This window comes from Drosophila gunungcola, chromosome 3R, assembly GCF_025200985.1.
Source record: "Drosophila gunungcola strain Sukarami chromosome 3R, Dgunungcola_SK_2, whole genome shotgun sequence".
In the NCBI taxonomy this organism is placed as follows: domain Eukaryota; kingdom Metazoa; phylum Arthropoda; class Insecta; order Diptera; family Drosophilidae; genus Drosophila; species Drosophila gunungcola.
The window spans coordinates 4458584-4475750 of NC_069139.1; the positions used below are offsets into that span (position 1 = coordinate 4458584).

A 17167-nucleotide genomic window follows, 5' to 3' on the forward strand; every position below is an offset into this window, starting at 1 on the left:
GTTTGAACAGCGCATAAATTTTAAACCATGTGCGAGCGATGGAGTTGGAATGGGTTAAGTAGCGGCAGGGAGGGGAGGGGCGACGGACTCCAGCCAAGTCACGGCTGACCAAGATTAACATACTCCGGCGATCCAAAGGCGGTGGGGGGGCCCCACCAAATCTTCGACTGAGAAAGAGACAGAGGCAGAGAGAGACAGAAAGAGAGAGAGACAGAGGGGGCCAGTGAATGAGACCGGTAATCGATCGACGACGGTTGCGTGCAACTTGCAGCGTGCGTGATTTACAAACAGCGCCACATTTGGCAAACATTTACGGAGCCGCGAAACTTGTCTCGATGGAAACTACGTAAAACGATTTAAAGCTGAACACGACCAATTTGTGGATAGTCGTTGGGCCGTCTGGACCCTCACACAGAGACAGAGCAAGGGGGATGGGTATAGGTAGAAAGAGAGAGACAGAGAGGGGTGGGGGGCAGAAGGGACCCCCGCTGATGGGGCACTGGGATGTTGTGTGCCACACATTTCTCATTTCGGGGATTTATGTGCAGCCCTGAACAATCGATTGTTGATTTTTCTGAATCGAAACTCACACACAACGAAAAATAAACCCCATTACCATATTAATGTTTTTCCATCTTCGTTGTTTACTATTAATGTAATCAGTTTGATCCGGCCTCATATCAATATCAAAAATTTGCATATTTACGGTTTAGTGTGAAAAATACAAATGTAGGTCCTACTAGCCTATACGTTTATAAAATTCATGTTACCATAAAATTTGTATTTAAATTTGCTTGCTTTTTTATGGATTTCCTTTAGTAAAAGTTATTTTAAATCAATGAGATATTGAATTTATTTAAATTTTAAGATTCAACAATCATAGATCAAATGTTAATATCAGAAGGTCTTTATTTTGAACTCTAAAATTACAACCTTTGCTAAACACCTAAAAGTCTATTTTATCTAGATTTTTTTTTTTTATGAATTCCTATACTTATGACATATTTTTCTCTCTGCATTTTTCACCTCGCCCACCGTCCGGTAATTCAATAGCTTTTAAGCCAACTAATTTCCAATTTCGTGAAATTAATATATAGAGTTAGTTGGCAGATTGAATTTCCAATGAATTTTGCTGTCCACAAAGTCATTTACAGTTTTTCAAAGCTTTTTTTCTTCAGCTTTTTTGTGTTTCGTAAAGGAAGATTGAGAGCTGCGGGACCTCACACTTGAAAAAACATGCAGCGCTGTGACATTTCGATTTATTTTTATTGATTCTCAAAGGGAAGTGTGGGGGATCGAATGGAGAGGGGAGGGGGGAAAGGTTGGAGGTGCCGAGGTGGCGATGCTCTGAAATGCAAGTCAGGCGCCGATGGCACGCAAGTGATCATCACACCTTGATAAAGAGGAGGAGGGCAGGGTAGCTCCCCCATCTCAAACCTCATCTCCGGCAGGAACCCCAACCTTATAAAACGTATCGAATTTTTATTGAAATGCAGCCAAGTGCAGCCGTATGGGTGCGTATCTGTATCCCCATCTCAGTACGTGTGCTTGTGTGTGCGTGTTATCTGTGAACTGGCCGTGCATTTGTTACTTTTATGCTTGATTTATTGACTTTATTTTATGGCCGCTTGATTGGACACTAAATGAGTTTTTAAACTCCCTACGTAGCAGGGCGGGTCTTATCAATTTTTGATTCGATTTTTTCGTATTTTATTTGTACGAGTTGGAAGTCGGTTTGTATTTTCGGTAGAAGTTGAAGTCACTTACGTTTTACATTTAACCCACGTTTCGATTTTAATGTCTGACAAAACGTTTCGATATGGCCTGAAGAAGGTTTGACTTTTTGTTGGCTTGAACAACTTACCTGAAACGAAAAAAAAAGCGGGAAGAGAAATGTTAATTAAATTGTGTGTCTTTTTTTCGAGTCTCTGTAATTGCAGTTAAAATAAAAAGAGCTTTAGGGGCTACAAATGAGGTTCATTTTATTGTTAAGCGATCAATCAAAGTTAAGTGGTTGGATGAGAAAGTTTGAATCACGGAATGCAATCATTTTTAAAGGGTTTCCGCAGATAACTCTTTCAATTGAAATATGTATTTTAATTTATCTTGATATATACATTTATATATTTGTTTCCCTTTTCAATTTAGTACAAATAAAGTTTATTACTTTATTATCCCATAAATCTAAAAAAAAAAGTTTATTATTTTGAAAGCCCGTTTTTTATTGCGGTCTTGTAGATCAAAGTAATTTGCAACTCACTTTATCACAACATCAAACATATAATAAAAACTATTTGTTCTAAGAAGGATTTATCGGTTACAGTGGGTAATGTTTTGTATTATTATTAAATTTTCCCGTTTTAACTTCATAGAGGCTTCTACCACCGGAAAACCATTAAATCAATATTCAACAGCCTATAACTAACCTGTCCAACTTAGCCGCAGATTGACAGACAGCCGTCTTAAAGCACCGATAGGCACTGTATCGGTCCTCACATCACCTACGACTACAACTCGATTTGAATATGGCCCACGCAATGTAATTACAAAACGAACATCAAAGTCGTGCACAGACATAGACATTCCCATTTGGCTCCATTTAACCCTCCACTGCCTACAAAACCAAAACCTACAGACACAAAACATGTTAACTATAATTAAACATAGATATCAACAGCAACACAAACAACAATCGACAGCTATAGCAGCGTGAATAGCAAAAATGTCCATCAAAGTCTGCTCTCGAAGCAAATGACGCAGAATTCTTTTTAATTAAACATAAAATTACTTTGGCGCTGCCACAGACGAAGAAGTTCGAGGAGAAGGAGCCGGAGCAGGAGCAGGAGCAGGAGCAGGAGCTGGAGATAGTGCTGCTGGGGCGAATAAATCAAATGAAATCTACTTGGGCAAACAACTCTGTGAAGTGGGAACTTGGAACTTGGTACTTGGCTGGGGGTTAAGAGGGAAGGGATATGGAAAATATATAGTGAAGAGACAGCGGGGTGCCCGTCGGTCGGTTTCGTTCAGTCTGCGGCACGTAATAATCATTTACATGAACACTCGCATAAATGTCACGTTGCTGCGATTATAAAAATAACTCGAAACTCCAAACTCCAAACGCCGGTGCACAGCAGTCCGGGGCTGACTGGATGTTCGGTTTGCTCTGCCCGTTGGCAGTCATAAATTAATGAATTTTTATTTGCTTATGCAATGGGGAAAATTGCAGCCGCGCCCCACTGCCCCCCATCTATCTATATACCACCTATCTATCTATAGTAATGAAAGCATATCCTGCTTAAAAAAAATAAAAAATAAAAAAAAGAAAATAAAGAGTCAGACGGGATAGACCAGGTGGAAAAATTCAATTTCCAGGCATACGCCCGGGCTGCCTCCGTGGCTGAGGTTGAAGCTGGAAAACAAGTTGCATCCGCAATTAAGTCATCAAGTTGCAATTATTGCCATAAAAACGAACAAAACGCAGGCAGCGCAGCAAAAAATGTGGCCACGCATGAACGTGAGATGCTGCCGGTCGGCTGAGCCTGAGCTCTGACTTTGGGATTGGGTTTGGGCAAAAAAAAATACACGGGGAGTAATCGTTAACAGGATCCTTTCGAATGGGCCACATCCAGTAGCTAGGCTTCATTTACATGTACCTAAGTGTTGCCCTAAGGTCTTAAAAAATTAAATATTTATATTAACTCAGCATTATTACATTCAAATGCTTTAAAGCTATTATTAAAGCAAATAAATCAATAAAAATTATATTGTTAGGGCATAAATGTTTTTGTTTGTATTTTTAGATGTATATTATTTGGTTCTATTTCTTACAAAATTTCACTTTTAATGGTCATGTTTTCACTTTTAAACTGAAGATTTTAAAAAATATGAATATTTTTTGTTTTAAAAAAATGTATATAAGAAGTTTAGTATTAAAAATCCCTTTTATAATTATAAACCACCTGTTGTTTTAAAAAAAATGTAGTTCAAAACTTTTCTTAATAAAGATATGCTAAATTTCATGTGATCTATAGATTCTTCTGTTTAAGAATAAGAAGATATTTAAAACAAAATTTAATTGTATTCATATTCCCTTATATAATTATGAACTAAAGGCTTGTGAATCAAAGTTCCAGTAGACAGAACTACAACATACCCTGGAAATCCGTGGGTCCAGCGAAACTAAACGCACAGTGTGCTCCACAGATCTGGGGTGTTGCTGGCTCAGCGGGACAGCAGATGAGGGCAGCATCATAGCAGCTTCATCATCAGAGAGCGACTGCGACTGCGACTCCGACTGATACCGATACTAAAACTGAGGCTTGTGCAAACAAAGCAAATGCAACATCGGCAGGCGAGAGATACATATTGCGGGACGCAGATACAGATACAGATACAGATACATCTGATACACGCGCGGCGGCAGATAAATTATTTGTCTTCGGTTTTTTACTTCTTTTGTGTTCTGCTTTTCTTTTCTTTTGATTTTTTTCCATCTTCGACTGGCCAAGACGAAGACGGCCAGCAACTGGCTGCTCTTTGGCTTAATTAAAAGCTGCAGCAAAGCCCGGGATTGTTCCACGGATTTGGATTCGGATTCGGACTGGACTGGACTGGAATTGAATTGCATCGAATCGAATTGGATCGGATCGGACGGGATGGGATGGGATGCGTTGCAATGTGATGCGAGGCGAAGCGATGCGATGGGTTGTGTTGTGTTTTGTTGCCTTTTATTTGCTTTTCATGCTGCGGTCGCTGAAATGACACTACAATGTCTTCGAAATGAAAATAAATACGCTGAAGTCGGGACCTGAGTGAAGACCGCGACAACATGAGGCAGCAACATTGGCAACAACAGAGTCCGCAAAGGTCCAACCATCGTCGACAGTCCGACCTGGCTACATGTTACACATTAAACCGCATCGGTCTTATGCCCCCTGGTTTCCCTCCCCATTGTCAGGTATATCTCTACAGTTGAGGTCAAAGTAATAGTCATTGGGTTCTGTGTTTGTAAAGACCTTTTTTAGAAACCATCCTTTTCGTTTGAGGTCCAAAGCTATGGCCTAATTGATCTACTTGTTATCCTTATTTAATTAAATTACAATTTAGTATAAATAAATTCTTACCACCACTAAGAGGTTTTTTAAAAAAACAAGTATGATTTTTTGATGCTAAAACCTTGTTTATGTCAATACAGTTTCTTTGCTCATTTATCGCCATTACAATCAATTAAAAATATTTGAATTTTAATAAGATTTAGTCATAGCAAACAGTAGTTTTAAATACTATTATTTTCACTACTACTGTGTTTATATCCACTTATTTTTTGTTCTGTTTGCCTTTGAGATTTCGCAGCCAAGCGCAACGCTCGACTCGACTCGGCTGACAATGACTTTGCCCTTTTTCGCCGGGTTTTTATTGCGGCCGCCTCGCTGTGTTTTATAAATCTCATTTTCAAGAGGATTTGTGTGCCTGTCAAAATGTTGATGTTTCACAAAACACTCGCCCTCTCGAAGTTGCAGACGAAGCTGCTCTGCTCGATTTCAATCATGATCGATTTCATTTTCAGCTTCGGATTGTTTTCTTTTATTTTTTGCCTCTACTCTTGATGTGCGCGTTTTGATCGCCGCTGTCTGGGAATTATACGATTTCGCTGCATTGAATTACCACGTCAATGTCGACTGACTTCGCCCAACTGACTCTGACTTTTGCGGTCTTTAGCTCTTGGCGCTGCGGCGGCCAAATTACAATAATTTGTTTGCCTTATAAAGTTAAGCCCAGAACAAAGGCCCAGCCAACACACAATCATCATTATCGAAATGTCATAAAACCAAATGAGCGGGCATTATTCAATTTTAAACAACGAACCGGGGCATCATCATCCTCGTTCTCATCCTCATCCTCATCCCCATTCCCATTCTCATCCTCGTTCTCATCGCAACGGAAGCAAAAGCGGCAGCAGCTGCCAAACAACTTAATACAGACAAAAGCCATGAGAAGAGGCATCCAATCCCGGATGGATGGAATGGATGCCGAATTCTTGGCCAGCCAAAATAAATGTTTCAACTGCCTCGAATGCCCTTTCACTGCGCCTCGCACTGCGCAAGTAAGCAAGCAAAAAATAATAAGAATACAAACAAACAGCCAAAAATTAAGCATAATTACTGACAGCAATCGAGGCGGCCCCACACACAGGCGGCGGCCGACAAAACCAAGGGCTACGTGAAGGCAGCCCAGGATCTTTGACTCAAACTGAAGGCGGCACTGGCAGAATAACTAGGCCAATTGTCATGAGAATTATATATAGGAAAACAAAATGGGGAAAAAGTTTACCAGAAAATTAAAAGTAAGCTAAGCTTCTCATTAGTAAATAAAGGTCAAAACAAATATCTAACAATAATATTTAAAAGTTTGAACAAAAATAAACCAACTGGGTTTAAATTGCAGTCCGAGAAGAGACATATTAGTTGTCTAAGAATCAACATTGCAATACTTGTTAAATACCATTTTAATTGTCCTAAATAACTCCTTTATTATTATCCTTAATAATTGTTTTTAAATAGAAAACTTTAAATTTGACTTTTTTTCCACAGCATTAAAGTTTATGACATTAATTTCTTACTAAGAAAACTTAAACTGTATCGCTTACAATTTAATTTTCTAAAATTTTTTTTAGTGTTGGGCTGGGCCAAAACGTTTTCATTAAAATTGCTGCCTTGGCCAATCTGCGGGCCACGCACAACAAGAGCAGCAGGAAAATAAAACTAAAAAAACAAAAAAAAAAAAAAAAAAAAAAATACTCGGAGCTTGCTCCGTAAAATTGCAATTTGGCCGGCGAACGAAACGGAGTGAGACAATTATAAGCATGACAAATGAATTTCGCATTGGGGCCGGTGCTCGCAGTACCCGAGTACCCATACCTGAGCCCAGTTCCCAGGAAAACTGTCAGTGGAGGATCAGTGGCGTTGAGACAGATTCAAAAGATCGAGACAATCGGATCGGGTCGGGTCGCAGCTGTTGCCGCTGGGCACACACCTTCAACTCGTTGAGTTTTTGCATCTCGACTCATTTCATTGCGTTTTCGTTTCGTTTCAGTTCGTGCGTGCTGCGTTTTATATGAATAATTGCATCAAGATTTTTGCCAACTCTTTTGCGGTTGATTGCGGCAGCTGCCCCAAACTGCACTGGACATCATTTCTGTGGCCGTTCAAGGTGAATTTCAGTTGTGTCGACCGCAGACAACGTGACAGGCCCTCGACCACCATGAATGCAGATGCAGCCGCCGAGTCACAGTGCCAGTTTCGCCGTCGCACCCATTTCAATTTAATACACATTTTCAGCACATTAAAGAGTGGACTTAAAGCCGCTGGAATTCATATCTTCTATTTGAGGAATATTTTTGTGCTTATTTTCGCGCACACATGATGCCTCCTCTTGGATTCGAATATTCTCCTTTCGCTTTTTGCTGCCTGCCACTTTGCATTTGTCTGACGTTGCGTATACTTGATTTTTTGTTTTCCTTTCTTTTGCATAACCATATTTCTCTTTTATTTTTGTGTTTTTTTGTTTGTTTTTTTTTTTTTTTTGTTTACCACCCACCTCATCTTCACACATTCTGTTGGTTATCCTTTGGCATGTCGACGCTTTTTGCATCTTTCATGACGAAAACCATTTCATGTTTTTGTTCCCATTTTTTCGGTGGGGGGAACACAGAATTTTACATATTTTTGGCATTGAAAGCGGTCCAAGAATTACAAGCGAAGAGAGATGGAACAGATGTGAGTTTGAAAAGGACAAGAGTGGTTTTTTTCTAAGATGTTTATTTTCCATAAGGGAAAATATCCATTCAAATTGACTCTAAAATTAGAGTCAAGCAATTTTCTTTATCTAAATGAAATATCTTGTCATTAACTCAATGTATTGTTTTATAGTAATATTTGTTATTTTCCGTATTTTAATATTAACGATTCGTTATCATACAAACACGCACATTTTTGGCCGCCACAAAATGATGCACCAACAAACCAGAAGCAACAAAATCCTAGAGGGGGTACAAACGAGACATGAAATTGTTTTGCACATAACAGCAAGCAAACAAACATGAAAAGGGATATGGATGCGGATAAACGAATATGATTGCCGGAGCATGTGAAAAAAGCATAACTGAAATATTCTTGCCGCTTAAAACAAACAGGCGTAAAAAAATGAAACAGGCAAAGGAGCACGAACCAAGCATATTTCTTTTTGTTGTCGCTCTTTGAAAATATATTTATTTTTTCATATTTTGGTAAAACCAAAATGTTATTTGTCTCGTTAATGTAATGAAAACGACTTGCTAATAGGATTACATTTGCATTGCATTTATGGCAAAAATGTATGCATACAATAATTTTTGAAACATATAAGGAAAAGACTTTTTAAACGGCCTGGATTGCTTAAAGCAATGTATATTTTTGGACAATTGGTTTGTGTATAGGGTTTTACCTCTTTAAAAATAAAGACAAATTTAAATACATCCCCAAACGATTTTATTATTCTTGCCAACTTCTATGTAATCTTAGATACAGATTTCTATACTTTTATGTGGGCCATGAAAAATGTAGTGAAAACGGCATGATATCATTCTTGGTTTTACTCGGCTTTTGGGATATGCGTAGAGATAGGGCTTTTGCCTGAAAAGGTGGGGACTCCCTGCTGAATATTTTATGCGTACTGCACGTGTTTGTGTTTTAATTAACAAAGGCAAGTAGCGGGCAACAATAAAAGAGCCATATTAAATTGGGTGCGTGTGTTCCTTGATGGGTGTGTGTAAACGCTGTTAAAAGTTGCTCCATTAACCGAACTCCACTGTGCAGCAGCGGCTTCTGTTTTCTGTTTTCTACTGAGCTGAGCTGAGCAGAGTGTCGACTGATGGTTGATTTGCTGCCTTCACCTTGGCGCTCGTAAAAGTGTAACAAACGTGAATGTTCTCCAATTAAGTAAACAAAGCAAAAAGAACATATATAAGAAGCGGGTATGCTGAATTAATTGCTAGGGATTATTTAAGTGCGTTTTTATGCATTACCATTAAGTGCTTTCATAGAGCAGCTTCACGAATTTATTTTGCTGCAGATTTCGAAGGAGAATTTTTGGGTAGGCAATAGAAGTGGTGGTGGTGGTGCCTTAGTGGGTCATAAATCAAATGCCGTAGGTGTTGACGAAGCAGACAAGTTAACGGGCTCGCACCAGGCCTTTTTCCCAGCTGCGTGTTTTTGGATATTAAAATTTTTCAGCAAAATGTTGCCTAGTTTTTGGGTGAAGCCATTAAGGCTCATTAGCGCAAACACTGCGCATATATATATAGTTGTTTAGTTTTTGTCAAGCACCCAAACTTGATGAATGGTTTCCACAAATAGAGGAATCGGGCCATTTATCTTGAGTTCGTGGAACCTTAAGCAGGGCCAATTAATGCTTCTGTCGATCAATAAAATTAATTATTAGTTAAGCCAGAGCCTAGATTACTGATTTAATTATCATATTAAAAGGCCATGAAATGGAGGAACTGTAGCAACTAAAATCATTTGTTATGCATTGGCACGTCCTTACTTTTGAAGCCAGGGATTTTCTCCACCACCCCCACATTAATTTTCCGTTTCAATTAGTAATTTAACCAAGCTGCAGAAGGATTATTAAGCCTGCGTTCAATTTTCGCTTCTTTTTTTTACTAATCAGCATAAAATTACGATTATATATATAGACAAAAACTATTCTCGATTCTGTTGCTAATACTGCGTGCTATTTTAATGCAAATTTGTGGTTTCATGCATGCTTAATTGCAAGCCCATTGCAAGCCATTAATAATTGCAATGTAATAATTTTGTTTCAAGTATAATGAAATAATTAAAATCTCTAACAAAAACAATCGATAGTTAATTAGCCTTTATGAGAGAGCTTGCCATTGTTTTTTTCCCATATTTTTTTCAATTTTGCCTTTTGAGGTTTCGCAGCATTTTAATTTCAATGCAAAATGTAGTTCTCCATATGGTATTCATTTAAGTGCGTAATAATTATTTGCAGACAGAGTTAAGCTTAGCTAGGGGCTGCACCTGTCATTGTTTCACATTAAGCTGATTGTTAGTTAAAATTCGATATTTGACTGATATCCTTTTATTCAACTCTTTTATAGCTTCATTAAGCCAATGGCATTGGTATTATTTTAAGCGTTTTTTATCACTGCATTTCCTCTTCCGCTTTGTTCCTTTTTCTGGTGGCAAAGTCAAACAGAATTTCAATTAAGTTAAACACTTCAACTAAAAGTGAACTAAAATTCAATACAATATAGCAGCAAGAACTTGGTGCTTCATCAACCTCATTGCACTTGAAAATCGAAATCAATCTCTACAAATTTGGTAACAGTGAATAACGGTCAAAAGGGATGATAAAATGTATAAAGCTTAAAATACAAAACTATTAATACCAATTTGCTTTAATGAAAAAAAAACCATTTATTCTTGTACCAAGTACTTTATTTTAAATTTATATTGCATTTAATTTTATTTGTATTCATTGATTACCCTAACGAATAACTACTGTACTTCATAATCAATACACATTCACGCAGACAAAATCCCATTCTCTTTCAGTACGATTCCTTTTTCCCCTGGAGAGTTAAACATTTTAGCATCCGCTTCATTGGCGCTCATCATTTTATTTGTTTAGGCCATTGACGGTTTTATATCAGTTTGTGTGTAAGCGTTCTCAAACCGATATGAAATTTTATTCCTTCTATTTGCAGTTTTATTACACATTTTATTTTTATACCACTTCCATTTTTTTATATTTGGCGGCTACCCACCACTCATAATGAAAATGGTTTTCATAAGTGGCCTTCACTGTGAAGTACAGTAACAAAAAATACAAAAAAAAAATAGAAAAATCACCCACAGAAAATACATGAAAATCAAATAGAATTGAAATAACTTTTTTTTCTGGCAATATATTTGCACACATAATATGCGCCTTTACGCTCAAATACGCTCTCAATTGTCCAAATTTTTGTGAATCTCTGTTCGGCATATAAAAAAAAATCCTCAAGTGCAGTCTGCAGGGGGCGTGGCAGTTAAGTGGCTCCGCCAGTGCAAATAAAAATTGTTATACAATATAAATAGAAAATAAAGATTCTCTTTTTTTATATTTTTCACATTGTTTGGCACTCGTATTTTGTTGTGCGGGAATTTTTTCAAGTTGTCTGCCGCCAGTTCGGAAATATTAATTTACAGAGGGGAATGGAGAAGAATATTTCCTTTTGTCTGCTGCTGCTGCTGCTGCTGCTGGGTGGTTATTACCTTTGAAATGCCGCCCTGTGTGGGAGTTTCTTTATGCGCCATAATTATGTCATTTAAATGCAACAAGCTCCGTGCGAGGCAGTCCACCAGTCAAGTCAGTCAGTCAGTCAGCGAGTCAGAGTCAGAGTCAGCCGTCTCAGCCGTAGTCTTCGTCGGGGCGGAACGATAATTCATAATTAAAAAAACATGCAACTTGCTCATCTGCCCGCCAAAGAGAAGGGGAGAACCGAACCGAACAGAACAAAACCAAAAAGAATCATTGCAGCAGCCAGCACGCCTTGAGCCAGGCTCCAAGTTTGCTTATAGAGATATGGCTTCGGAGAGCTCCAGCCTCCTTTATTTTCTGTTTTCGAGGAGAATGGCGTGGCGCGCGACTGTTAATTAAATGAGCGAGCAGGCAAACGAGCAAACGACTGATGGACGTGAGCCAAGGATCCACATGGAGCCATGGGTAAAAGGTATGGGGACAGGGCCAGAAACCGGGCCACAAACTGATACCAAGGCCTGCGAGTGGGTGTGCGGCTAAATTGCCAAATGAGATTTGCCGAGGACACCCGCATGCATCGCAAACACATACACTCCAAAGGCAGACAGACAGTCACATGAGGCACAAAGGGTTAATAGTGCATAGTTGCAAGTTGTTTGGGTGTCATCGTCAGCTTCTAAGCCAACTTGGGTGCTGGCAGTTGCCTTCTAATTAAGGCCCAGAGCAGACAAGACTGCACTTAAACAAATGGGCACTTGAACATAACAAGGCCATAAATTTATCAAATTTATTTCCAGAAACTGTGCAATTAAAAAAGGAATCTTATAAAACCTTGAGTTAAAGAAACTCCACACTCTTCTAATTTGAAATTTTCTCTTCTCAAAAAATTAAATAGTTAGGGCTTTGAAATGCTACAATAAAAAATTGTGCTGTATGAATATTGAAAATTGAAAGATTTTAATTTAAAGAAATAATGCTGCTAAGAACGAAATATAATAAGACTTTGGAAACTTGTAAATTTTTCCATTTCAAAATATTCAAAGCTTTTGAATTTGAAATAACACAATACAATTAGTGTTGTCAGAAACACATACTATTTTCGGAGATTCTGAAATCCTTTTTTTGCCTAATTAATTCTTCAAAAAATTTTTTAAAGCCCTTTTGTGTTTTTTCGTAGTGTACATTGCATGCCAAGTGTGAATACCCCCCCTTTTCGCCCCTTTTTCACTAGTCTGTGGCTTTTGCATTTTGTCGCTCATTAGTTTATTGCCGAAAAAAGAAAGAAGGCACAGCAAAGCACAGTACATACGGCAAAGCATGGGAGAGAACAAAAGCCTGACTTGGAGTTCAACTACCCGACGACTGGGGCAATGCGGGTTAATTGCCAGCCAAGGATGCCCCCTGTGGCTCCTGCCCCCCTCTGCCTGCCACACCACTGCTCCTGCCAATTAGCGGCATGCGGAAGTTGCCACTTCTTCTCTGGCTGCAGCAGTTGGGCACTCTGTGTGTGTGTGTATTCTTCGGCATTAAATCACTGGCAACTTTAAGACTTGTCAAATTACGCATACGACGCGCTGGCTCCCCCGAAGCCACGACCCCATCCATTTGCCAATCAAACACTGAGTTGTCAGCATAAATCTTGGACCCACTCCACGACTAGCAGGAGCAGCACCACCAATACAACCACCACGGGTGTCTTTCTTGGCCGCGTTGACAGGCCTCGAACAAACATGGGGCGTTGATGCACATATGTCACATGATAACAACATGAGGTCCATCCAACAGCCAGGCAAAAGTAACAAAAGTAAATATAAATTTAAGCAAAAATCACCCGGGTCCATGTGTAGGCGGAGTGCGGAGTGAAAACTGGAGAGAAGCCATCCGACAGACAATGGACCAAAACCCAGACCCCAGACAGACCATGACTTGACTGAAAGGTGTTGCCAACTGAATTGAAGGCATGTCCATGTAATGCAAACCAAAATAAATTAAAAAAAAACCGCAGCAGGTACACAGAGCAAAAATATAGGCTACTCTTTAATGTTTGTTTATTTGTGTAATAACATTGTTAACAATCAACAGAAGTTTTTTCCAAAATCTAAATGTGTGACAATGCTTTCGAAACTAAATTCCAAATTAGAATGTTTTGCAGAAAATATTTAAAGATTTAAAATTCAGAGGAACGTGTTTCTTATCTTTTCATTTCACATTTAAATTTAATTTAGTTTAAAGAAGTCCAATCTTGTCAAGGATTAAATAACAGAAAACTTAAATGTTAACGTTTATAAACAAATGAGGCAGTGTTTTTCTGTGTGCACGAATGCACAAAGCCAATAAAAAAACTAAAGCCGACTCATAGTTTGTTTCCTGTTTTGGCATGTGTCAAGTCAAGTCTTCCAACAAGCCCATGTCCATCAATTCAAGGCGCTGCAGGCGCCGCTTGCATCTTGCCTACCTCATCATCTTTACCACTCTTCTCTACTCCGCCCGATTTTGTTGCAATTAATTTCTAATTAAAGACAACCTCGAAATGGGTCAAGAGGTGCTGAGCCACCGAAAAAAAAGAAACCAAAATCAAAACGAAAAAAAAAAAATGAAAACTGAAGTGTAGGGAAAAAACAGAAACTGTTACATGTGTGGAGCTTGGCACGATTAGCTGCAGCCTAGATCTCTTGCAGCTACACAGGCACTTCATTAAATATTTAAATGAGCATCCTGTTTTCTCTTTTTTCTGGTTTCTTCTCCAACTTCTCTCTGCGGTTTTTCTGTACTTTTTTGAGTTTGCAACAAGCAGCAGCAGCACCTACACACAAAGGGAGGACGACTGCCTCTGCATATGCAGATTCATAAGCAGTTAATTAAGGCCGAGCGGTGGAGAAGCGGCAGCCGAAACTGGGTCTGGAGTTTGGGGCAGGGCAGTGTTGTTGCTGCTGCTGCTGCTGCTCATGCTGATATTGCTGCGGTGTGGCAACACATCTGCAACTACAATCAACAAGCGAACGAACAGCAACACAAAAAGTGAAAACCATATAAAAATGGCTTTTGCCCCGAACAGGGGCCGTAAGTTTGGGGCAAGGCCTCCTCGTTTTTGCCGGTGGCTGTTGGCTGTTTGGCCACTGCCTGCGGCTCAGACAGTCGTGCCACATATTTTACACATTTCATTTTCACTGCTGCACGAATTTATTTGGCAATAAGAGCAAGCCGACAGAGCAACAGACAGATCAGAGTAGAGTCAAGAAATTGCACGAGGCCCTACGAATTCATTCGAGACACTCACAAGTCACTGTGGGAAAAAAGGTCTCTCTGAAAAAACGTTACTAGACGAAACCATAAAAAAAGCAGTAAATATTAGTTTTGAAAATTGGCCAAGATCTTAACATCGTCAGAAGAATGTGCTCTAAATATACCCATAATTATATGCATTAAAGCAACAATTTCACTTTTACTGTTTTGTTCATATTGCATAATCCCAATTTTAAGACATCATTTTTTCTCACTGTATGTTTACATCTGTGCGCGAGAGCTTGGGTAATTTTCATATGTACAAGTGAAATATTATTTATAAAATTCCTCGCCCTGTTGGGTGGGCGGAGCTGCGGCACTGCGCTACGCCGTAAATTATGTCATTTTAGACAAGTGCGCCACGGCGAATTCGTTTTAGCATATGGATATGGATGCCTCCCCCCACACACACACACTTTTCGCTTTATGGAATTGGGTTGAGTCCCGTCTCAGTCTGTTGGGTGTTTTATGGAGAGTCAGGATGGGAGGAATCCAGGGGAAAAAAGGGACTGGGGCAGAAATTATTATGCATTTTGTCTTGCCTCTGGAAACGGGGATTGAAGTGCTTGACTCGTGTGGTGGCAGGGCATGCGAAATTAGTTGGCGCTGAGTGGAGTCTTTGGGAATGTGCGATGAGCAATGGTAAGGGATATGGGAAATGGAGCTGCAGTCGGGGGCTGGATGAAAATTGATATGAATTGAGCCTGAGCAGCTCAGACAGCTGTGAAGTGACAACACTCTTGATAGACCATGACAGATGGAACTGAATAATATACATGATGCCGTCTATGCTTAATTGCCACGATGAACTTAACTCGGTCATGCCGAACGAGAAACATATACAAATGCTAGGAATTTTTAAAGCATTTATATATAAATAAAGTGCACTGCAAGTGGGTGCATCATTGGAAATTAAGGAATTTTATGAAGCCATAGGCAAAAGGAAAATTTAAAATTACGAAATTAACCTATTTCTCTTGAACAGTTTAGAATATTAAGAATGCTAACAATACGTATTGAAAATATAGTCATAATATTTAATGCTTAACTTGCCACAATCTTTATCAAATAGCTTATCCGAAACTCTTTTAAGCTTATCCATAAGATATTTGCAAAATTCTTTGTTTGTTTGCCATTATTCTGATTAATTTCCGCATTTTGCGGTAGCACCTTCCCATACCTCGCATTCCCACATACAGCAGACCAATTCAATTTTCGTATCTTATCGGCCTGACCATTCGCAACCTAAGCGTTCCGACTCCATCTCAATTTTCGCTTAAACAATCCGACATATATACCCCATTTAAAGGCAGCTAAGACCCACAGCCACTTCTCACACCTCGTCGTGGTTATGGTCCGAGGAAGTCCCTCTCTGGCCGTTTAGAATTTCAGCTGCAACTGCAACAACACTCGTCGTCGTCTGCTTACTAATGTCAACCAATTCATTTCATTGAGTGCAATGCGTTGGCACCAAGGAACACAAACTGGGAACCGGAGTCTGGAGACTGGAAAGGAAGCGTCCGTGTCCGAGTCGCTTTCAGGCATTTAAGGCGCATGTTCTTCATTGGCTTAGCCCCAGGGTCAAGTTCAACGACAACCGAGTTGCAAATGGAAAAAAAGCAGACCCCCAGATACAAATGCACAGAGAAGAAAAAGTACTATATTTTGTAATAACACATTGCACAATATGTCTCTGGAGGTTAATGCCTGTATTCAAGTCCTAATTTTGACCAACCCTTTAATGAAAATATCCTGATTCTAAAATCTTTTAATACGTGTTGCAGGGTCACACTATTTTGCATTCAATTGGATATTACAACTTCATTTAAATTTGTATTCCTTATTTATTATTTGTAATTAAATTAATTAAATACCAAATTGTTTACCCTCTTAAATGACGTTTTCTTTCAGTGTGTCTTTTGCTACAGCAGTCGTAAAGCGTAGCCAAAGCGTTTGCATATCGCATATCTAAATGAGGTGATGATGCTGCACATATCAGCAGAGATACAACGCAACAACACAAACATTGCCATGGCAATGGACCTGAACTGAAGTCGAGTTTTAGATGAGAGACCTGGCCGAAAAGGAGGCTCAAATGTCCACTTGAGTGGGAAGCTTGAACATGAAATGTTTGCACAGCAAAAGCAACAACAACAGAGACCACAACAACAACAGCAACAAGAACCGCCGGCAAAGTCTGGGCAGTGCCAATTATGAAAACTGATATGCTTGCGAAAACCCGTTGATGAGCGAGCTTCATCCTGAGCTTCAAAGCGAAGCGAATCGAATCGCCAGACATTGTGGACAGGGGCAAAAAGACGAGAGGAGATAAGATTCCGACCGGCGTACGAAATTCGGATGGTTATTGGACACTCCACAGATGCCACGCGTCGCACAATCAACTAAAATTAATTAAGCAGCCAGCAGGCAGGCCGACAGGCTAATGAAAATGTAATATTATCGAGCAAATCAAGGGGGCTGGCAAGGGATTCGATTTAAGCCGCTGCCAGTGGAGGAGCCAAAGGATTAAAATCTGGTCAGTAATTAGAGCTAAGGAAATGGCGAGAGGAATACAAAA

At 39.4% G+C, this 17167-nt stretch overlaps 1 protein-coding gene across 9 annotated transcripts in view; it reads right to left on the reverse strand.

Annotated features, from left to right (window-relative positions):
- The window catches only part of LOC128262157 (sterile alpha motif domain-containing protein 5-like), a 161720-nt gene that overhangs the window by 92131 nt on the left and 52422 nt on the right, over positions 1-17167 (reverse strand). Inside the window, exon 1 of one of the 9 annotated variants that reach the window (XM_052996290.1) lies at positions 4154-4280. The exons of 7 other annotated variants lie outside the window; for them this stretch is intronic. In XM_052996290.1, coding sequence (XP_052852250.1) covers positions 4154-4252 — 99 coding nt within the window. In that variant the 5' untranslated portion in view covers positions 4253-4280. Of the gene's footprint in view, positions 1-1046; positions 1865-4153; positions 4281-17167 lie in introns of those variants that run through there. One more of the 9 variants, XM_052996306.1, reaches the window with a different exon arrangement.